This window comes from Toxorhynchites rutilus, chromosome 2 (assembly GCF_029784135.1).
Source record: "Toxorhynchites rutilus septentrionalis strain SRP chromosome 2, ASM2978413v1, whole genome shotgun sequence".
NCBI classification, from domain to species: Eukaryota; Metazoa; Arthropoda; class Insecta; order Diptera; family Culicidae; genus Toxorhynchites; species Toxorhynchites rutilus.
In genome coordinates, this window is record NC_073745.1 from 143,385,008 (window position 1) to 143,409,198 (window position 24,191).

General features: G+C 39.8%; 2 protein-coding genes across 6 annotated transcripts in view; one reads left to right on the forward strand and one right to left on the reverse strand.

Moving 5' to 3' along the window:
* LOC129768571 (protein groucho-like) overlaps positions 1-19,905 on the forward strand; it is an 81,425-nt gene extending 61,520 nt beyond the window's left edge. For 4 of the 5 annotated variants that reach the window (XM_055770302.1, XM_055770303.1, XM_055770304.1 and 1 more), the window contains exons 6-17: positions 943-1,080; positions 1,171-1,425; positions 1,499-1,603; positions 1,689-1,782; positions 12,128-12,217; positions 13,526-13,705; positions 13,777-13,933; positions 18,426-18,675; positions 18,739-18,997; positions 19,061-19,225; positions 19,288-19,487; positions 19,551-19,905. In XM_055770302.1, coding sequence (XP_055626277.1) covers positions 943-1,080; positions 1,171-1,425; positions 1,499-1,603; positions 1,689-1,782; positions 12,128-12,217; positions 13,526-13,705; positions 13,777-13,933; positions 18,426-18,675; positions 18,739-18,997; positions 19,061-19,225; positions 19,288-19,487; positions 19,551-19,658 — 2,001 coding nt within the window. In that variant the 3' untranslated portion in view covers positions 19,659-19,905. The remainder of the gene's footprint in view (positions 1-942; positions 1,081-1,170; positions 1,426-1,498; positions 1,604-1,688; positions 1,783-12,127; positions 12,218-13,525; positions 13,706-13,776; positions 13,934-18,425; positions 18,676-18,738; positions 18,998-19,060; positions 19,226-19,287; positions 19,488-19,550) is intronic. The other variant, XM_055770307.1, reaches the window with a different exon arrangement.
* On the reverse strand, positions 12,224-13,449 carry LOC129768572 (testis-specific serine/threonine-protein kinase 3-like). The gene has a single exon (XM_055770308.1). The coding sequence runs from the start codon at positions 13,325-13,327 to the stop codon at positions 12,317-12,319; it is 1,011 nt and encodes a 336-aa protein (XP_055626283.1). The 5' UTR covers positions 13,328-13,449; the 3' UTR covers positions 12,224-12,316.
* Positions 19,906-24,191: the final 4,286 nt, after the last annotated feature.

Sequence of the window (24,191 nt, forward strand, 5' to 3'; positions counted from 1 at the left end):
ACTGCTGAACATCGAGGTGTCATGTAGAGTAGTACCCCGTCCTCCTTCTTTTCGTCCCCTTCGGGGAAACTGTTGTACATTTCGCCGTTGTTGATGCGAGGAGAAGTGTGGAACAGGAGAGATGCCCTATAAAAACTTGTAGCATGAAATGTGTACAAGTTGCTGGCGATCGGCCGTGCATTCACTGATGATGGTGGGTGGGAGGAGGAAGGTGGTAAAATACGACGAGAAACCCCGGCTCACACACAATTCCGGTATCAAAACTTGTTTGCTGCCTGGAGAACATGAGCCTCGCTTACACCCGACACAAGGTAGAACATCCACGATTTTTTTTTGTGTTTGAGTAGTAGAAAGTTATGTTCTCTCGGAGGGAATCATAAACATGACAATTCATGGTGTTTTTCTCTCGTTCGAAAAAATCATACTTTCCATAGAACGGAATCTGGTTCAAAAATTAAAGTCAAATTCAGTAAATTCCGAATCAAATCATCCGGTCGCTTTTCCGTCGTTGCTGCGGTCACCGACCAAAGGGAGAGAGGACCGTGTCAAGCCAAAGTTTCCATTTTCACACGCCATTTATCAAATTGCATTCAGAGCGTGACCAGCAGTTTTAGCAGCCATTCCGGGGATCACACGACACAGCAACGAACGATGTGCCGTGCCGGAGAGAAAGGGTACAAAATGTGCAAACAAAAAGCGAAAGAATGCAAACACTCTCCAGAATCTGGCCAAGTTTGTGACCCGGTTGGGGATGATGCCGTAAATAGTTCAAAAAAATTTCTTCGAGCGTGCAGAGAAAATGCGACCAAGCTGAACGGGGAACGGGGAGCGTCAGAGGCGGAAAACCGGGTTCTTGCAGCTCGCGTTCCACATTCAAAATTCAATTACACTCAATTTTCATGATTTTCATGTTTGCTTTTTTCTTTCCACTTTCACACCCAGACGGAGATCTCGAAAAGGTTAAATGCAATAATCACTCAGATTGTACCGTTCCTGTCCCAGGAGCATCAGCAGCAGGTCTTGACTGCGGTCGAGCGGGCGAAGCAGATTACCATGTCCGAGCTGAACGCTGTGATAGGGGTAAGAGGGGCGCAGGTTTTGTTTTCTCTCTCTCTTTCTCTTCCGAGAGGGGACACATTGGATTATGATTGATTTCTTTTTTTTTCGTAGCAACAACGTCCCGATTTGCCCCGATTACTCCAGCAAATGCATGCCCAACAGATCCCGGGAGCCCACGGTGCACCTCCGATGCCCGTGGGGATGCCTCACCCTAGTCTAGGCCCCGGTGCCCTTGGTGGACCACTGGGAGCCTTGGGAAGTACCCCTCCGCAGCATCCGCTGGCAATTCTGAACAAGCAGGAACTGCACCGACCGGAGGAATCCAAGAGCAGCAACAGCAACATTATGCCTCTCGATGATCGACATGTGAGTGTTTGGTTTTTGCGTGCTTTCTTTTGAATTTAGGATTACTGATCAAAATCATGTTTTCTTTTTGCAGCGAAGTTCCATTTCGCCAACCGACCGGGACAAGTACCGACCCCGCACACCCGAGTCTTCCCATGAGCTGAAAAAAGTTAAGAAGGAGGAGAAGGATATGGGACATGTAAGTTGGATAAAAGTACAATAGTGTGTGCTTCGGACACGATTTACGAATGATTTGGAATGTTTCCTTTCTCGGTTGTTGACAGCAGTCCGATGGTGAGAAGTCGGACCAGGATTTGGTGGTGGATGACGCGTCCGAGATTAATCCGATGAGCCCCATGCCGAACCAGCATCATAATGGTGAGTACATCAGATAAAGAAGAAAGTGAATAGTTGATAACCAAACTTTTCTCTTAAAAACAAAAACCATTCAAAAATCTCGATTGAGCTACACTTGTTGAATTTGTTTCTGTGATTTATTTTCGAATAGATACGAATACATACGAAAAACACACATAAACACAACAGTCAACTCTCCCTAAGTCGATATCCAAAGGGAACATCGAGTTAGGGACGTATTTTGAAGTTTTGATACATTCCCTTAAAGTGAAAAAACACCTTTCTCACATAAAAAAAAAAAATTCCAGAATCTTTCAGGAGGTGATAGACGGTTATATTTCACGAAAAAAATCCTACACATATGTTCGAATTTCAGCGATGACAGAGTTATAAAACTTTTTCTTTGTTTCGGACTCGTTGGCTCAAACTGACTCTACACTGAAAAGTACGCTACGTAATCCGATTCTGTTGCTTTCATTTGAAAGATGAGAAAATTTAGTATAGGATATAGTAGTGGAACATCTAAATAAGTGGATTAAAATAACATTTTGGAAGAAGAATATTTAAAAGTATTTTTTTTATTTGTAATTATTCATTTTATCTCAAAAATTCATACTAAACATGATTGTTTCTACCAATTAAATTCACTCTCTAACCCCTCTGCAATTTGTTCTTTGACGCCCAACTTCTATCTCTCTTAATTTCGCTGCAATATCGATATAAACAATTCCTGATGAAAATTCAATCAAATTCTTCAAAAATCTATTTTTAACCTACTTTTTTTAACCTACTGTACTTATAAAAGCCACTTAAATTCGAATCATATCGAGTTTGTATATAATCGAGTCCGAGCTGCATCAGGAACTAGGTTAACAAAGAAAATATTGATTAAGTATGTTATTCAAACTAAACTGTAACGATCACGCAGGAACTGTTCAATCACAAAGAAATGTTCGAATAGTTTCACAGGAACATTTTCAGTTGATTTCAATATTCCGGACATATTCTTCAGGTTTGATTTAACGTTCGAAGATGTAATTTCGACACAATCATCTGAACCTTCCTGAATGTTCTCCATCTCCATAGAACTACTATCTTCAGCATTTTTCTCAGCTTTTTCAACACTTCCCAGTATATCGGTATCTGGCATCAGATCACAGCAAATCACTTTTTGGTTCTTTTTGCACTAATCATTAAATGACATTGAGCAATCGAACGGTATTGTACATCAGCAAGCTCACGACGCATTAATTATGTCAGCGGAATATCACCATCATCATTGCAGGAAAATTCGGATTCTTGAAGCAATTTTCAATAGTCTCAGATTTAACCATATTGATTTTAGAGGGTGAAAGTATTTCAATTGCATCCAATACTAGTATATCTGAAGGGTCCTAGAGTGCATTAAAATACAGCAAGAATGCTGAATAACATGAAGGTTGAAAAGGACAAATATCCTCCATTTCTTGCAATCTTCGTTTGACCAATCGAACTAATTAATCGAAGATGGCGAAAGTACTGATTCAGGTTCTTGATTATGTCGAAGTCCAGCTGCTGAGCTACGGAAGTAAATATTTGTGGAAAAATTGTAAACTTATCGATTGAGCTTTGGTCGGAGTGATTTTGGGTGCAATGTATAGTTATTAACGAACATGACCACATTCGAGAAGAAATAGATATAAGTATGATACATTACCATAACACATAATTCCAGAAATAATACCTTTCTACTTCCATTGGAAATTTTTCGTCAAATTGCATGATCCATTCCTCAAAAAGCACCTTCCAGACCTTGGTGTTGCTCTCGTAAATCACTGGTAATGACTTCTTCTTATTGAAACATCGTGTGGGTTTTTACTATTTCCATTGATCAGCAACGGTAGTTTATCGCTCCCATCATTGTTGGTTGTGCTTTAAAGTTGGAAATTCCCAGTTTCTGGACAAATTCGCAAGCCGTATCCCGAAGAATAGAACCTGAGAGAGGTAAATTATTCTCTCTGGCTTGATGAGACAAAAATCCATTGACCGCTCCAGCTTTTCGATGCCGACCAACCTTATATGCTTTTGGTCTAGATTCAATTTTCCATTCCGATTCCATTTTTACTTTAGTTTGAATAGTGTTGACACCGTACTTTGTGCAATGCTGAAATTTTTTGCAGCTTCAGACCCCTTTCGTCCATACTTTTCGACCTGCTCGATGATGCTCAAACGTTGCGCAACGGTTAGCGTTTTGATTGTTTGCTTGTAAGGTTTCTTGTGGTTTTCCATACTTGAAAAGAAATTGTTTGATTACACGAACACTCCGTGTTCACTTTCAAGAGCAATTGAAATCAGAGGTAATAACGCACAAAAACATGTACGCGGAAATCAATCGAGTTAGGGAGGTGAAAATCCATGAAGGAATGAATCAAAACACATCGAGTTACGGAGAGAAGAATGCTTATAAAATCGAAGGTGCCTTGAAATCCATCGAGTTAGGGAAAACATCGAGATACAGAACATCGAGTTAGGGAGAGTTGACTGCAATATTAATCTATATAAATAGAAATGTAAGGTAAAATCTGTTGGTAAGCGGAAAACCCGAAGAAGGGATGGTCCGATTTTAGCCTCCTGTATTTTGTTGTATTCGTCTCTTCCCGTAGATGAATATAGTGGAGAGAAACATCAAAAATTTTCGGAAAATCCTGAAGGAAGGTCGGAAAATTGAATTCCCACATGTTCGAAATTTACATCATAATAAGCGTTGTTAATCCATTCAATATTTGCGCTATCGAAATTGATCTTTGTTCGTAAGTGGAAATGGATTTTCAGGCGAAATAACGCATTTCCTTATCTTATATCTATAAATAAAAATAGAAGGCCAAATGTATTGGTAAGCGCAATACCCGAGGAAGGAATGGTTCAATTTGAGTCATCTATATTTCGTTGTATTCGTCTCTTCCCGTATATGAATATAGCGGAGAGAAAAATCGGGAAATTCGGAAAATTGAATTCCCATATGCTCTACAATTAGCTAAGCGTTGTTAGTCCATTTGATGTTAGCGCTAACGAAATTGATTTTTGTTCGAAAGTGGAAAAGGATTTTCAGACGGAATAACGCATTCCTATATCTTCTTTCTATATGAACAAAAATGGAAGGCCAAATGTGTTGGTGTGCCCTAAACCCGAGGAAGGAATGGTCCGATTTCAGCTGTCTTTATTTTGTAACATTCTCTGTATCAAACATGTATTTCATGCAACGGAGAAACATGTTATTTCCAAATGCTTCAAGAACCTTGAACGAGAATTGTGTCTGAAAATAATTTTATATTATAAGAACGAATTTTTGTAGAAGTACTAGACAATTTATAGCAAAAGAAAATTGTGAAGCGTCAAATGGTAATCAATCAATGAAGAGTTCAGTGATTGGACTCACTAACGTTCACTTAGTAAGAAAACGTGGATGTTTGAAAGTATTCAAATCAAAAAATCTATTTTGAGCGGGACGAAGTTCGTCGGGTCAGCTAGTTTTAATATAAATATTATTTTTTAATAAACTTTCACCATCGTTCCTTCGCGCCTAGTGTTCGTAAAACTATCTATTTGATGAAGGATAGTTGATGTTTCCGTCGTCGGGTGTGATCGTTTTGCTGTTTTCATCGCATTTCATTTCCAAAGGAAGGAATTGTTAAATTTCTCTTCGTTCGCATTATGCCCGCGACCAACAGTAGTAGGTACAAATTTCCTCTAAAAATATGGCTCCTAGAATCTCACAGCTATCGTTTTCTGTCGTTATCAAGAATCCGAGTGGACAAATTTATCGATCATTTTGATATCATAACAGAAAAATCAAATGAACTGACCACCACATTGAATAACAAACATTCATCGCTTTGTTGAGAGTCGCCTGAGAATTTGCAAGGTTTCTGACAGATCGCCCAGTTTCTGCACATTGCGTCGTACATAGTTCATTATCAACTATCAGGTCAGCTCTCCAGGAGATGATCGTTCGTATCCGTCCAAAAGAACACTTAAAGCGTCTTTAGATTTTTTCCAAGGTGTTCATTAGTGTGCCAATGAAAATGGTCTTCTCGAATTTCAAAAAGTTACCCCATAAAAATGTTCACCACCTCGAAAAACACCCTATGCCAAATTTCAGCTCAATCGGACTTGAGGGAGAGTGGCGCAAAGCGGTCAGTTTGAGTTTTTTGAAAATCGAAAAATCACCCAACGAAATCAGGGTTTTCGAAAAAAAAATTTTTTTGATGCCAAATGTCTTAAAAATGCATGAAACGTCGAGATCTAATGTCATCTCCAAAAAAAAATTTTTTGTCAAAAATCGGCACTCTGGGACTTAATACGAAACGAAAAGTATGGTTTTGGGTGTCAATAAAAATAGTTATTTCGATTTTTCATTCGGAACTTGCAACGAAATGTTAATTTGCACGTTAATATACCCTACGCAAAATATTAGCTCATTCGGACTTCATTTACTGGTGTCACAAACGTTAAAATTTGATTTTTTTTTGAAAAACAAAAAATAACCGAAAATCGAGATTTCCAAAAAAAGAAAACTTTGATGCCAAACGTCTTAATATTGCTTTAATCATCGAGATTTACAGTAATTTCGAATTTTATTTTGTCAAAAAAAAAGTTTTTTTTAGATAACTAAATCTCGACGTGTCATGCAATTTTAGGACATTTGGCACCAAACTTTTTTTGTGAAACCTTGATTTCCGGTGATTTTTCGATTTTCAAAAAACTCAAATTTTAACGCTTGTGACACCAGTAAATGAAGTCCGAATGAGCTAATAGTTTGCATAGGGTGGTATATTATCGTGTAAAGCAACATTTCGTCGCAAGCTCTGAATGAAAAGTCGAGATAACTATTTAGATTGGCACCCAAAACCATACTTTTCGTTTCGTACTCCGAAAAAAAAAGAATTTCGGCAAAAAAAAATTCGAGATGATACTAGATCTCGACGTTTCATGCAATTTCAAGACATTTGGCATCAACAATTTTTTTTCGAAAACTCCGATTTCCTTTCCGGGGAGCCGCTTAGGTGATTTTTCGATTATCAAAAAACTCACCGCTTTGCGCCACTCTATCTTAAGTCCGATTGAGCTAAAATTCGGCAGAGGATGTTTTCGATTTTTTCCCATACATTCATCGGTACCCTAGTGTTCGTCACCCTCCAGAATTTTCGAATACATTTCTCGTTTGATGATTGGGCCTTCCAATCCAGTTATCGAATTCCACTCACTAACTGCTCTATCTATTCTATTCTCTATCGATATTAGGTTTTATTAGATGATTACTGTTGGACCATTCAAAATATTACTCATCGCTAACTAAATTTTTATCATGTTTCTGACAGAGCTCGAAAACCGTTACGGTAAAAGTCTTTGCCTCTGGCGGCTATCCACGAATCAAGCCTTTTTTGATATTTCCATACCAGCGGAACTGCTGATTATCCAGAACATATGGTATCGAACAGAAGATCTAATAATCGAACGGCGCAATATCTGAAGAATATTACGGATGGGGTAGGACTTCCAATTTGAGCGTGTTCAAATAGATTATAACGGGTTGGACAAAGTGAGGCTGAGCATTGTCAAGCTATAGAATCATTTCTCGTGCCTCCGCTCGTATTGTGTCTACTATTCGCGCAGTGTTCGGCTTAATCACATCAGTTGAAATCGATACCGTTTCCCAGTGATGGTTTGGTTCGTTTTCAGCAGTTCACAATAAATATAACCGGCCAGTCTCACCACCTACAAGGCATATAATATCGGCAGCATAAAAATTTGGTTGATCCGACGATGTAGAAGCATGATCGGACAGATACCATGGCGTCCTTTTTTGCGAGTTGCTGTAATGAGCACATTTTTCCTCACCGAAGCAAGCTCTTCTTGCTTTAAGCACAGATCCTCTACGAGCAATGCCTCTTATTTAATGTCTTCGAAAGCTTTCCTTCATGACAACGATCGTCACCATCGAAATCATTGTCTTTGAAGCGAAGGAATAATACGCCGCACGTTGTTTAGCATTAGAACAGAATCTCCGTAAACGTTTCGGAGCTCTCCATGCGCCTCAACCGTTGTTTTCTTCGAATGAAACAAATGACAATTATTTGGCACAAAATCACACATTTTCACACAACCGATGGCGCCAAAAGAAAATCATTAAGGTGTGAACGCGTTTTATTTGCCAAATGTCTATGTTTGGATCATGATGGTTTGGAGATCGATCTGCACTGCTGGAGCCATCTATTGACAAACAGGGGGAATATAGTTGCGCACTTAAAATTCACGATGTTCACGACACCCAAAGCTAATTTTTAGCACATGTTTTGGCATCCCGATTTATTACATAAAATGAGCTGAAAAATAACAGGAAATTTGAACTCCCCAATACATGTATATCATTTGTATAATATATATGCTTGAACCAATATGAGCGAGCGAAACAGGAAACACATCTAAAAGAAAGCATATGAAAGCTTTTCGTATAGTTTCGATCCCCGTTGACGTCGATGGACTTTTTTTTGGCACAATCCCAAATGAAATGAGAAAAGAAAAGAGAAAGAGATGTATGCTCGCATACATAAAAAACATCTTTAAGCTTTTGAAACAGCTCATTATTTGCGCATTTGACCTTCCAGCACACGAAATGGCATCATTTCTGCCAAAGATTAAACGTTTTCTGCCAAGTTTGGGTGTAGCATAATCTATTATGGTCTGGGAAAACTTATCACTTTTGAGACGTAGCTGAGCCCACCATACAGTTCAAAGTAGACATTTATGGACACTTAGTTCTCTGATACTCTCGCTGGTGATATCGCTTCCGAATGTCTCTCTTTAGACCAGAGCTTATCCCAATCGCAGCGATCTGAATTTTCTCATCTCCACACTAACAACAAGACCTTTTCAACGGTATTTTGAGTTTCCACAGCCAGAAATCGAATGGAGATACATTTGGAATGTAGAAAAAGCTTTCGAGTTTCATCAAGAAATTCTGTATGCTGATCCTTCTACACGCCGGAGTGGCCTCTTGTAGTCCCGGTAGTTTTTCCTTAGCTGTGGTCTAGTTAGACAGTAGCAAGAAATCGATGGAGTCTGTAGATGACGAGACTCTTCAAATCCACTTTCATTCACACGTCGTAACTCAATCGTCACTGCATTTCGAGTTGCTCCTTGTTCATACTGGCTCAATATATTGCTGCTATCTTTCACGTTAAATTAAGAGTACATCTCCTGCAGAAATGAACGGAACGGAACAGATGTCTGCAGCAGAAATGAACGGAACAGAAGAATCGATGTTTCAGCTTGCGTGGAGAACGCACCGATTCGTTTCACTCCGATGGACTAAAATCAATCAATCGAGAAATACTTTCACTGAAATCAAGTTCGTCTGAAATCCGATCCTTTCAACCAGTATCTTTCAACCATTTTGGGTTTGTGGTTAAAGTTGTGCTCAAACCCATTTCTCTCCGCCATTTCATAAGCAAATTTGCGAACGCACCATTTTTTAATCCTTTGTGACGTTCCGGTGAAAGTTCTCCCATTCAAATGAACCGTGAAAATCATCGTTTCCGCACGAAACTGGCGAAACTAATGTAAACAAACAATCGCAGCCAATCAGACGCACGGAGAGCGACTCTCGGTTGAATGATAGCGTTTTGCCAGTGTGCGCATGATTTCTGCGGTCTATAAATATATATGTTCAAAAACTCCTTCAATAATCTTGAGGGTAGTGCTTTCAGAAATATCAATAACTAGGTGACGAGGTTTCCAGCTGCCTCAAACAAATACTTACACCAATCCTTTCGTTCGAATTTGTTCAAAGATTAAATACAGTAAAGTAGTTAGTCACAGTTTGGGTTGACTCACTATGAACATAGGGGTTTGGATCGTTGGTTGCCACTACAAGCCTTCTAATCTTCTTGGACTAGAAATAACGTATTACAGTATTCGTAGTGTGCTTGGGGTCACTGTTCACAGATTCATTTTCCTGGGAGTTTTGCTCCTAGATCCTTGTGTAGGATTAACCAGCCATATTCCTATCAATCTTGATATTGTTGCAAAATCCATTCCAAGAAAAATAGCCCCATACAAGCGGTGATCCACTTTTGTGTTTGACTGTAGCTTGAGTTAATCTGGGTTGCAGACGCTCAGTCATCAGTCCAAACAACCTTATTCCAAATAACATTTTCCTTTGCGAAATCCAGGTCTTTTTTTTAGTATTGTTAGTATCGTTAGTATCTTTTTCTTATGGTAGCTCCGCTGCACTACTTCAGGAAGGTGGTTCCCGCCCGTTCTGCTGGTTACATCTAGATTAAACTCCTCCTGGACTACACTATATGGACTGAGGTTGAACGAGACCTCCCATCTCCGAGCTTTCGCTTCACTTTGTGCTTCCTCATGAATCTCAAAATCGCTTACGCAAAATCGTTTCTTTTCACATCTGAAACAATAACCGATCCAAATTTCCTGGGAAAAATATATCCCGAAAAATTCTTCTATTTTAAGGCGTCGTGCACAAATTACGTAACACGAAAAGGGGGGGGGGGAGGTGGGTCGAGGTTGCATTACTTTCTGTGTATTAGAGATAGGAAATTGCGTTACTTAGGAGGGGGGGGGGAGAGGGGCCCAAAATCCGGGTTTTTAGCGTTACGTAATTTGTGCACGACGCCTAACATAATTCACGATACCACCGGGTGCGACAACAAGAAATAAAGCTTGAGTATTCATTTACGCGGTGTAGATGTATTTTTTGCGTCAGTGTAGCCCACCTAAGTTATGTAGTTGAGTAATTCGATTTTTTTTTCTATTCGACTAATCATACCCCGAAACATAAGGTGTCTTATTTCTTACTTATTTCGTTCCATTTCCACAAGATCAGGGTGCTATGAATTGTCGACGAGTTTTTCTGAATCGTGAAATCTCGACATTTGTCCAGCAAATATTATTTACAAATCTGTGAGTTTTGTACAACAAGTTCAATTTTTATTGCGTTGAAAATGTCGAGTTTTGTTGCAAGTTCATGGTGACTCTGCACCATCGGATAGATTTTGTAGGAATGGTTTGCAAAAAGCTTGAAGACGCAGAATTAGATACATTACTCGATGAAGATTCGGGAGTCATTTGGAGTAACTCGACAATCTATTTCTAAACGACTCAAAGCAACAGTATACATCCAAAAGCAATAAACTTATGTTTAATACGAATTTAAAGTGAGAGATGTCGAACTAATTTTACATGTCCGAAATGTTGCTTGAACGGCACTAAAGAAAATCTTTTTTGCATTGAATTGTTACCAGGGATGGAAAAAAGGATTCGCTACGACAATCAAAAACGCAAAAGATCGTCTGTAAAGCCCGGCCAATCAGGAATATCAACGCCGAAGCAGAATATCCACGGTGTCAATGTAAAGTTCTATATTTGGTGAGATCAAAAGGGTGTGATCCACTATGAGCTGCTAAAACCTGGTCAAACGATCAATGAAGACTTCTACAAACAACTATTAATTCGTGTAAAGCGAGTTATTTGCCGAAAACGCCTAGATTATGGGACTAGACACGAGTCGATAATATGCCATCATGGCAACGCTCGGCCTCATTTTGCTGTTCAATGTAAAAAACTATTTGGAATAAAGCGGATGCGAAACTCGTGTTCACCCGCTTTATAGCCCAGTTCTTGCTTCTTCCGACTACCATTTGTTTTGATCGATACAAAACGCTTTGAGTGAAATACGCTTTATTTCAGAACAGGGTATCAAAAATTGTCTGGATTTATTCTTGGCTTCAAAATATGAACCATTGATGAAGAGTTTCACAGCGAAAGGAAAGAACGGAAGTCTAAATTCTTTGAGCCATCCCAATTTCAGAAAGTGGTTTCCGTTTGCTAAAATTCCTATTTCATAAATTGGAATAGATGTCTAGAAAAACATAATCATATGAGGGGCTCAGAATGCAAGGGGTGTAAGTGACTTGATCTATTTCTCTTCATCAACTTTTTATTTAGTTAATATCTCAACGGCAAAAACGTTCCAATTAAAGTTTGCTATACAATCCGATAGATGAGGTTCTGACCTATCTTCCACATTTTCAAATACAGCTGGGAATGTATTTGCAGCTAAGTTATGACCAAATCGATCGATCACTTACACCCCTTTCATTCTAAGCCCCTCATATATCCCAGATATGATTCCCAATTTCATAGAAGACTTAGTTGAAAAATTTGTAGCAAAATTCATGTTTTCAAACTGACAAAGCAAACTAGAAATGACAGATTCAAAAATGATTTTCATATTCTTTCCAAGATTCTTTTAAATCAAGACATTTAAACACAATCGTACATTATCTATATTTCTAATCATTTTCAGGTACCGCTTCCCCGCGAGAAAATGGCATGATGCCGAAAAAGCTAGATGTTCAAGACCGCGAACGCATTGGAACCCACTCTCCTCGATCAGGTAATGATTATGTCCTTAAAAAAATTAAAGAGTCTCTTTAAAGTTAGGCCATTTTTTGTACTTGTCAAGTCAAAAATATACACAATATATATATATCAGTCAACATCGACATCCAGTGGTTTTGGTTGACCCAGTAGCGGTGGTGGTTGTTTTCCTCAGACACAACTCTCCTATGCTCCGTTTGGGCTCCTTCGTAGAATTTCGATCGATCCACTTCAAACCGAACAGCTGATTGAGCCGAATCCTTTCGTTCGGGTTCGGGTTCAGCAGTTCGAAAACCGTCCTCTTAGCCGGCAAGCTTAAGTCCTTTCCGACAGCCTCTACAAAACCGTAGTTCCTGTTTCGGTGGTCGTCTACCAACTTCTTCACGTTTCCATCCTCGAATGGCATTGCAGCATTCAGCATCACAAACAGAACAATTCCCAGCGACCAAACATCGGCCACCATTGGGTTGTACGGTTTGCCGAGAATAACTTCCGGTGCGGCGTAGGCCGATGATCCGCAGTACGTTTCCGAGAAGGCTCCGTTTTCTTCCCCGCAAACACGCGCAAAACCGAAATCGGCCAGCAAAACGGAGCCGGCCTTCGAGAGCAGAATATTTTCGCACTTCAAGTCCCGATGAGCGATATCGATCGCATGCAAATACTGCAGAGCATACACCAGCTGGGCAAACCACCGCTTCGTTTGATTCTCCTTGATGGGACCGTTTTCGTTGATAAATCTCAACAAATCCCCACGTTCGGCGTAAGTCATAAAAATAAACACCATTCGCTCCCGCTTGAAGATGCTATGGATCTTGATGATGTACGGATGACGAACCTTCATCAGCACACTAAGTTCCCGGGGGAAAAACTTCCTCACAAACTCTTCGGATCCCTTGCGGACGTCTATTACTTTGCAGGCCAGCGTTTGAACGTTCTGATTTTTGCTGACGCATTTCGCCAATCGTACCGATGAGAAGGAGCCCTCCCCAATTTTCGCTCCAAGGTGGTAACCGTGTTGTCCCAATGCACGCGTCAGTGACAAGGTTGATCCAAGGAGGGATTCGTTGCTGGGGTCGCTTTTGCTGCTGCCGCTGCCGCTTCGAGCAGCCTTCTTGCTGGATGACATTGGTTCTAGGAATTTTGCACAATTATTTCGATACTTGCTACTAAGAGCTAGAGCGTGAAAATTTATTGCACTAAAATATTACGTCGCGTGCAAATGAGACGGCGATTTTGCACGAAGTCAGAGGTTGCTTTGATCGGATGGAAAAAAAGAATGTTAGGTTAAGAGCTGTACACTCACGTTATTTTTTTCTTGTTTCAGGAACTTCTTCAAACGCTTCCACCCCGTCCAACAAGAAGCTGGACGATAAGCCAACCACACCGATTGCCAAACCCGCCACCCCTACAAATTCGGCCGCCAGTAATGGGGTTCCCAAAGTCGTGAACAAACCACCAGTATTGAACCCAGGCTATCCGCCGTACCTTGGAGGACCTCTGAATGGTAAGTTCAAGACAAACCATTAGCTGCCGAATATATGTTATTTTAATAACAATGACCTGTTGCAATTCCAGGAGCACCTCATGAACTTCAAGCGGCCTACGCGGGACCCGGAGTGCACAACAATCTGCCGCACTCGTTAAACAACTACGGCCGGGCACCACTTGGATTCGATCCCCATCCGCAGATGCGGGCCCCACTCGGTCCAATTGCGATTCCTGGAGGAAAACCGTGAGTTGTTTTTCGTTGTAATTGATTATCTAATAATGAGTGGCAACTAAAATTTTGGGACTTCTTTCTTAAGCTGTTAAAAAAAGACAAACATACTTGAAGGAAATCTGATTTATTGATATAAAAGATACATTTTATTATAAATTAGTGAACTGTTCGCTGTTCGACGTACCTTCCGTTTGACGAGGCAGTTTTGTCGGGTAGGGGTTTTTAGGTACGAAACGTGGACAAAAATTCAGAGAGGATTGTGTTTTTTGGCGTAATGCGATGACGCTTTATTCGAATAAAACACTTATTGTCCATCTGCATGATTTTTTTTGTTGAAACGGGATCAAAATGTTCTTCAAATATTCGTTCCTATGGCGGGTTTACATTAGGGAGATCTATAGCTATAGATGAATTTATTCACGTGAAAACAGGTGTAAACGGGTGAGAATAAATATGATACACTTATTCGAGGTATATATAACTTGAATAAATTCAGCATATGTAAACGCTTGTGAATTTCTCACTGGTGAGAAATCACTAAAGTTGGATGCAGTTCTACTTCAGGTGAATAAATTCATCTAAAATATGAATATATTCATTATAGAAGTTCACGCTAGTGTAAATGGTTGACGCGATTTCTATAAATCTCATCATATTTCTTCACATGAATATATCACTAGTCTAAACCCACCCTTATACTCCAAAAGCGTCTACTTTTACTTCTGAAGCAATACAAAGAACCTACGATCTTCTGGCCTGATCTATCCTCGTGCCATTACTGGAAAGATGTTTTGAAGTGATACAAAACTAAGAACGTCATTTTCGTGTCAAAGCATCTCAGTCCCCCGAACACACCGGAACTGCGGCCAGTTGAGTACTGGGCCATAATGAAGCAGACACTTCCTAAGCATCCTGAGGAAATAAACTCGGAGGAAGATATGAAGAAAACCTATGTTTCTGCACAAACGAAAATTGGTCTAAACGTTGTGCATGATCTTATGAGTAGTGTGAAGACTCGTGCATTTGAATATGGAACGAAAGTTGAATAATATGTTTTATTTTATTCTCTTATAATTTGGAGATGATCGGTCAAATGGATGAATTTTGCCAAATCTTTTCTCGTGATGCAATTTGACTCGGGACAGCCTTTAGTATAAGGTAATAGCGATATCCCGAGAAAAAAAATCCGTCCGTTACAGTTCAATCATCCTTCGCAGCGATCTCCCTCGACAGTTGGATGTAAGAATCTGAATACTGTCCGATGAATTGAAAAAACGTGATCAATATAATGCGTGGAACAATCGTGTTATTTAATCATGGTTGAAATAAGAAGTATCTTCTGGTTAACACATCTGGTATGACTTTATTTTAAACTATTTTGCATGTAATTATTACCTAATTCTTTTCACGTAAGATTACGTCCTTTTACAATGGTGCCAAATGAGAAAACAAGACACGTTTTCATGAAATAGAAATAGCGAATACAGAGTTCGTTCTGCGGACAGTGTTGAGAGAGAAAATATTGCAATGTAAGCTCCGCCCGTTTCAAATTTATTGAGTATAAACAAGCTTTTCGCGATTCATTATTCATCCAGCAACCAGCAACGAGTTTTTCCAAACAGCCTTTCTCAAGGCCGATAGTTTAGTTTATCTGTTTCAAATTGGTCTTCTTCAATGCTAGAAGCGAATGAACTGAGAAATTTTGAAGTCTCACAATTTAAACCATTATCATAATTATCCAAAGCACAGTCTCGCTCTAGCAGTCTTTCTTAATGCTATAGATAGTTATGTACGAAACCCAGCCCAGCAACACAACAATCCACACTTCACTTTCTAACTGACAAGGGCCGATGAATAAATGCTTTCACTGTGTGGGGAGAGCGCGAACTTTTGCGAAACAATGACTCTCAGAATCAGCATGTACTGTTTATTGCTCACTATTTAGAGCGACGCTGATACACTGAACTTACTGAATATCCAAGTAGTTTTTCAGTATCTCTGAGCAAAAATACATTGCCATAGCTCCCAAATATAACGTTTCAAAACACACTTAGAACAGCATCAGAAAGACATCCGGCTTAAAATATTTTGAACAGGGTGTCGGAGTCGGAGTTGGAATGAATTTCATGAATGAAACGGAGTCGGAGTCTGTAAAATTATTCCGGTTGTTCCGGTTGACAGTGCATAAAGTGATCCCAGTGTTTCCTGAGCTCTTCATGGATGTTGCACTAACGAGATTACTACCATGCCACCAACTCAAGTCGGCGTAGAAAAGCTGTTCTCTGTTTTGAAAACTGTGAAGTCAGATTTTTGAGTCTCCATGGAGGAAGATTTGGCTGAACCAATTCTTTTGAACGACCATTTTGAATTTTGATGTTAATTTTTATCTAACCAGACAAAAACGTAAATAAAACGTTCTAAAAAAACTGGTTTCAAATTATTTCTATTTTTTCAGCAGGAGTCGAAGTCGGAATCGGAAATTTTTTCTCCGACTCCACAGTCGTGGTTTCGAAGTCACTTTGAACCCGGAAACAATGCTTGAATTCACGGAAACTAATTGATCGTTCTGAAAAAGTCACCAATAAATCATTCACGATTTATCATCTCTTGCTAGCGACCAAATGGCAGCGACAACGGCTAGAGGCGAATGAAGTAAGAAAGTCTGAGAATCTGAACGATTACATATTTGTACTCCCATCACGGTTATCTGTATGAAAACGCCTAAAATCAAACAATTCGTACGTGTAATCCAATCATATGCAATCAATCTCCATATAATGATATGAAATCCGACATATCATACATCCTATTTAATATTTATTTTCTGGTTTGCTTCTGTCCGTCAGTGCATGCTCTGCACTATGGAGTGTATCGAAAAGTAGTCTTAAACATTTAACACATTATTACACACAAACGGGTGAACTTTTTCTGTCGTGTAATCAGAGGACGCTTTGTTTACATGTCAAAAATCGAAATACAAGTCATTTAGTCGCTGTCATTAAGTTGTTTTCGAAATGTCGCGGATTTTTTTTATCCCTTTTGTTTATTTTAGGTTCATTAGCATTTTAGCTGTAACAGAGCCGAATTTTAATCTTGTACATGTCACATGTTTATCATATCTATAATTAGCACATTACACAGTTGCCATTTTTTGGCGTTAAAGTATTCCCTTCTAATACCATTGCAATATGGCACACATTTACACAGTAGCCATTTAGACGTAAGAATTTTCCTTCTGTTCTTCCCATTATCCAGTTAGACCGGACAGCGGAGACAGTTCATTGATCATTGTTGAGTTATGTGTCTTGCAGAGCAGAGCAGTTGTATGGATGAATCGATCTTATTTCGACCGTGGATCGATCTCCATCGCTTAGGATTGTTGCGTGGACATAGTTATTCTGTAACAACACATAGATGGTCAATGAGGGCCCTGAGTTTTGAACTCACGATCGATCGCTTACTAAGCGAACGCGCAACCAATGTGGCTACGGAGACCCCCAACTGTCGCGGATTGATTTGGAAAGAAAAAGGAAAATTTTGCACAATTGGCAGAATGATACAACGGATTAAACAGAGACATGGTCCAAAGACCTATAAAGAGCAAATAGTGGTAAAACAAATACCGCAGCATCAGAATCGCGCTAAAACACGAACTCGAACGCTATATGAGCGTATTTTGAACAATTCCAATTAGTGCATTCTCGTGAATGACGAAACATACGTCAGAGAAGACTCCAGAACGCTGCCGGGACCTCAATTTTATACCAAATCGATTGGAGAGAGTGTACCATTTGCGGATACGACTGTTGCGACGGAAAAATTCGACCAAAAAGTGTGACATGCGATCGTCAACTTTTTTTTACAAAAGGGACTGAAAATGCTTAAATTTATGTGGAAGAATGCTGTGTTGAGAAAAAAATATTGCATTTTAAGCTCCGCCCGTTTTAAATTTATTGAATATAAACAAGCTTTTCCCGATTCATCATTCATCCAGCAACCTGCAACGACCAAACAGAAAGAAATCGGAAACTGTATATAATCGATTCTGCTCTGTATAACTAAATGGATTTCCGAGCGGGCACCCGCTTATATACAGATTTGTGTGTTTTCAACAATCTGTTTTCAACAGTCTGTTTTCAAAGCAATTTCTAAGCAATTGAAACAAGTTTTCGGGTCAATGATTATATGCCGTCTAGCCGGCTAAGAGGTATTAACCCTTTCACTACGAGCGTCGTCTATTGACGACATCCGCGTGATGTGCATACTTTTCGGCGCAATGCTCCGTTCAGCGGTAGCACTCCGACGGAGCATACTGCCGTAGAGAAAGAGTTAACGTTCAAAACCATACACTCTAAGTACAGAAATGAAAGACATAGTCCTACGACAAAATTCTAGTTGCCACCCGTTATAAGGAGCTTTTTCACGAATTCTTCACTAGGATTCAACCTCAGTCATCTTTTTGTTGTTAAAATCTCGAACTAAATACCTATTTCTTCCCCCGCAGAGCCTATTCTTTTCACGTGAACGCGGAGGGACAAATGCAGCCGGTCCCTTTTCCGCAGGATGCCCTCGTGGGTCCGGGAATCCCACGACACGCCCGGCAAATCAGTTCCCTGAACCATGGTGAAGTGGTGTGCGCCGTCACGATCTCGAACCCCACCAAGTACGTGTACACCGGCGGCAAGGGTTGCGTTAAGGCCTGGGATATCTCTCAGCCCGGCAACAAGAACCCAGTCTCACAGCTGGATTGTTTGGTGAGTGCTATAATGTTTCGATACGTCACTTGATTCTAACTAACTTTTGACTGTTTCCGACAGCAACGAGACAACTACATTCGTTCGGTAAAACTATTACCCGACGGTCGAACGTTAATCGTTGGCGGAGAAGCCTCCAATTTGTCCATCTGGGATCTTGCTAGTCCTACACCGCGTGTCAAGGCGGAATTGACCTCTAACGCACCAGCCTGCTACGCGCTGGCCATTTCGCCCGACTCTAAAGTGTGCTTCTCGTGTTGCTCAGACGGACACATTGCTGTATGGGATCTGCAGAATCAGTCGTTGGTGCGGCAGTTCCAAGGTATATTGTTACCAACGCAAGCTATTGGATATTGGAAATAATCAAACTTGATTTTTTTTCTAGGTCACACCGATGGAGCCTCTTGTATAGATATAAGTGCTGATGGTACAAAACTGTGGACCGGTGGTTTGGATAATACCGTGCGGTCCTGGGATCTCAGGGAAGGTCGACAGCTGCAGCAACATGACTTCAGCTCGCAGATCTTCTCACTTGGCTATTGCCCTACAGGTGAGTCCAAAAATGGTGCTGTCCTTTAATCCCAGATCTTTACCCATCGCCCTTTATTCCAGGTGACTGGCTCGCGGTCGGAATGGAGAACTCCAACGTGGAGGTTCTGCACGCCAACAAACCTGACAAGTACCAGCTTCATCTGCACGAGAGCTGTGTGCTGAGCCTGAAGTTCGCTGCCTGCGGCAAGTGGTTCGTGTCCACCGGCAAAGACAACCTGCTGAACGCGTGGAGGACACCTTACGGAGCATCGATATTCCAGGTAAGTGCACTAGCTCAATGCTCTTAATTCAATGTATCTCACAATCTCTCTTCGTCCCTCCAGTCCAAGGAATCATCCTCTGTGCTAAGCTGTGATATCTCGGCGGACGATAAGTACATCGTGACCGGCTCGGGTGACAAGAAGGCCACCGTCTACGAGGTCATCTACTAGTGTTACTAAGAGCCCCACCTCCCCGAAACCCAATCTACGCTGCTGATTTCACCGTATTTCGGTATCCAGAAATCCAGTCAGCACACACCGAAAGTGTCATAATTTTGTTACGATTGCCCACTCGAACTCGTTTCGAGGCAATGAAACAAAACAAACATTTAACAGTAATAGTTGTTAGTAGGACAAAAGAGAGAGAAAAAAACAGAAAAAATAAACGAATGTATTGCATCAAGCAACAAAACGAGAACCTGGTAAAGCCTGATTACACTCATTAAGCTATATACAAATATCTATAAAAAAAATTACACGTGGCGATTGGCCGCAGAAAAAAAGTTAGTAATACGTGTCTGTAGAAAGCGAGAATAGAATCAGAGATTTAGAGATGAAAAAAAAACAATTAATTAAGACAAATGTACGATAGTTCAGTGCAAAACACATGTGTAAAAAGTCAAACTTTAATTTAGTTGTAGGAATGAATTAACGGTAAGTGAAAGGAAAACGAACAATTGTAGAAAACAGTGCTCTCGCATAACGATAAATTTCGGACGATGTTCGGTGTATCAATTGTATAAAATAATCTATCGCAACTGTTTCTATTTTTTTTTAATTGTATTCTCTGCTGAAACTAGAACTTAAAACTGTAGAGAAGGATACAAAAACCAAACAGTGAACGCGTAACGGTTTAGGAAAAATCGTGAATGGAGTGGGACCGTCTTCAGCTGGATTTAGTTTGTACCTGCTCTTGAGGAACTTGATTTCCAGAGTCAAATTGGAGGATATCAAAAAAACAAACAAAAAAAAACTTAGCGCTTACTTTCGATAACAAAATGGAAAGCTTTATCCTTTGTTAATATACTTTATGTAGGATGAAAATAGAGAGTAAACAGGAGAAATTGTGTAAATGATCGATTTTTATCAGCAGTAGAGATTATAGGGCTAGCTTTTGCTCCTAGTTCCAAACTCGAAATATTAGTTGTTTCCGCCCCACACTGCATCAGCAGTAAGCAGCATAATATTTTTAGGGGAAAAAAGATAAAAACAACAGAAAAAACTCAAGAATACAGTTTAGAAATAATTGTAAGGTTAAAATGGGCAGCTGGATGGAATAGAAAACATCGCAGCCACGAAAACAATAGCGCTGCTGAGTTGAATTGTAAAGATGGTAAAATGTAATTATTGTTTTTTTATGAAAAAAATACTGAAAATTGTTCTTATTTTCTAATAGAATGCTTTTCACTTTAGAAATCCGAAATTACCCTTTTGCAATCATGTGTGAATTTCATTTCAAATTAGAGACTCCAATGATTTTTTTTTTAACTTATACATAAAGATCGATGGATATTTCTTGAATGGATATAATTCTAGAGTTCTATTCTCTCCAACAAATATTGGGCGTAGTAAGCGGAAATGCATGTTTTTTTTTATGAAATCGAAGACACAGGAAATGTAGCGCAATTGCAATGATATGATCTAGGTCGAATATGTACCCGAACGTTCGATACAACCTGACAGACTGACAGAATAAATTTGGAGAAAGATGTATTAGATTGAGTCATTCGATTGACTACCAGACACATGGATTCAATGATCTTATAGTCGAAAAATGCTTCACGGAACTCGATACATGCCATGTGGTCGTAATAAGCAGCATGTTCATAGTTGCAACTTTTTATAGCGGGCTCAGCGAGTAATGTGACGACAGCTAGAATGGAATCTTTTGAAATTCGTTCGTCAAGACCATCATCATAATGGTTTGTACCCAGTTTTATGAGAGCTACCAACTAGTGAGTACTGACGAGATGTGGGAAAAATCATCAATCAACTATATATCATTACCTATTTCAGAGACGGATTTTGCCTTTTGAAGTTCACCCCTCAAGAAAGCATTGAGCGATGGAAAGAAGCACATGCCAAGGTAAGTGTGGTATCGTAAATTAAATCAATCGATTCCTCATTGCAAAAAGACGGGTGGTTAATGTCGGGGATATAACCGAAAAGACGTAAGACTACAATAAGTCCTGTCAATTTATAAATTTATCGAACATCCGAGTATTTTTTCCGTATCATCAAAATTTTTGACCTTTTCGATCTTTTGGGACATAGCCTGAGTGATCAAAAATTCAAAACTTTGAGTGCTTTGAGACCCCCCTGAATCATGTCCGATTGAGCTGAAATTTTGCACAGGTCATTTTTTGGGCCAATAAACAAAATGTACACGATCGTTTTTTGACGTAGAACTACGTCTTTCATTAAGGGTGCCAAATCAGAACACAGGTCACGTTTTTATGAAATAAAGTTAACGTTAATAACTATTTTTGCCGTAAACGGATTCTGGCGATTTACATACCAAACGAATCGGAAATTCCTTAAGATTTGCTATATATTTTTGATATGCTGTACATTACAATCCCATAGTCTGTATATGGTTTAAATTGATGAACATTGGAAGCATTCCCATTTTCTCATACATTTGTGTGCTTTCCCGAACAGAGCTGTCAATAACGAGCAACTTATCGACGAGCAACGAAGGGAAAATCGTAAAATGTGAAGTCTCCGTGAACAAAGGAAAAGAAGAAGAACGAATGGGAATATTTGCCTAGAGTATAAACAGTGAATCTTGCTGAGGCAAACCTCATACTTAGTGATCTCCGATTTTTGAAATTAATCGTTCATCCACTAATCGAATACTTTTCAGCAGTTTATTATTCGATACGATTAATCGCTCCAAATAATCGATTAATCGATTAATCGTCACACTGAGAGAAGTAATTAGTTAGACTTATATTTCTCATTTGTTAGAAAGCCATCTGGGATCAAAAAGTGTTCATTCCACCTGAAAATGAATTATTATGTTTTACGCTCCCCTAAACTCGTAAACGAAGCTCATTTCGCGTCGACGGCATTGAGCTTCTTTTAGGAGTTTAGGAGAGCGTCAAAGATAATAATTGATTTTCAGGATAAAACTGCAGCGGCGGTACGGTTTTTTTGCTCTGGATTTGGATCGATTGATCGACGTAAATTATTCGTTCGCTTCGATTATTGGTTGTGCAGTATTCGTTCGATCGATTTCTGTAGGAAGTATTCGATTAATCGATTAATCGAACGATTATCGGGGATCACTGTTCATACTTCGTGAGGACATCGACTGGACAACACCGTTGCTGGGCGAGCTGGGCGGCGAGGGATCGAATGGTTTTCTCAAGGCAATGGGCGTGGAGGAGTAATATGAGAAAAAAGTAGATTTTTCCAAGGGCCTTTTTAAAGGCTAGAGACGAATGAACTGAAGAAGTTTAAAGACTCTTTAATTCAACAAGGAAAGAAAGGAAAGGCAAACTTTCAGTATCGTTCTAGATACGAAACAAATTAACATCGCTTGTTTTTCCTTGTTTTGCGCCATCATGTGTCTTCGTTTCGGACTGAGCTGTGGACGCGACCAAATGACTCACTCGCTGATGTCTCTGGCATTGTAATCATTGCATCAAAATGATGCCATTGCAATAAGGTTCTAAGCTACACAATTGTGAGGGAAATCATCAAGCTAGGCTATCGTCAGCTCACCAAGAAAATAAATATTCTGGAATTTTGTCAGTGATTTGGTTTCGCATGACGGTAGGAAAACTCTCTCCACAAAGGACGACAGCTAAGCTAATCTAGACTGGCAATATAAACAGAAAGGGCTTCTGTTGAGAAGAGCGCAAAACGGAGATAAGTGTGTGTATATTTAGTTGCTACAAGCCATCGATATATAGTTATGGGCCGAGTTACCACTCAGTCAGCACATAGCAACACCAAGCAGCGCACCACGCCACCCAGCCAATACGCACGATCAGCACAATGCAGCACCACGCTACCCAGCCGCCACGTGATTGCACGATCAGCAATCACAACCAATAAATAGGACCGCAATCGAGCGAATCCCTCTCTTGTGTTTCTAGCAGTTTAGCAGTAATGTTCAGTTTTGTATTAATTCTATTTGATGTGTTAAATAAATATTTTTTTAAATCGTACTCACCGTGAGGTAGTACTTAATTATATGGATATGTGTGTGCATACGTGCGTGCTTCATAATCCGTACGTAGAAATAGTGCATCTTCGCTACGCTGAAACCCCATTTGTATCTGCTCACGTGTGCATTGGCCCTGTAACGATGCAACAATCGTCTAATTTTTCATGCTATGATTGACGATTGTTTGGTGTTGCAAATTATGCAGTCGTAATGATAAATATAAACAAGGAGGGGATATAGCGGGAGGGAATCATTTACGCTAGGGTATTAGTAATGAATCCCTGCTGAGGAAAATATTCAGCCTTCTCCAAGCAGTTAACATTGTTTGTTTTCTGTCATAATGAAGGCTTCGTTAGTGCCTTTGACATTGCATCAATGCATTGTACTGACGCTATGGTGAAGCAGGTGTTAAGGTTGTGCACCAAAAAATTATTGGGGAATACCAAATTATTCAATAAGTTATAATAAGTCATTAATTTATTTGGGTTCGCGTGCAGATGGATTTCGCTTATTTAGTCTCCAACAAA

What these genes read in the sequence shown, in the direction of transcription:
- LOC129768572 (XM_055770308.1), bottom strand. Translation starts at nt 13,327, where the DNA reads ATGTCATCCAGCAAGAAGGCTGCTCGAAGCGGCAGCGGCAGCAGCAAA.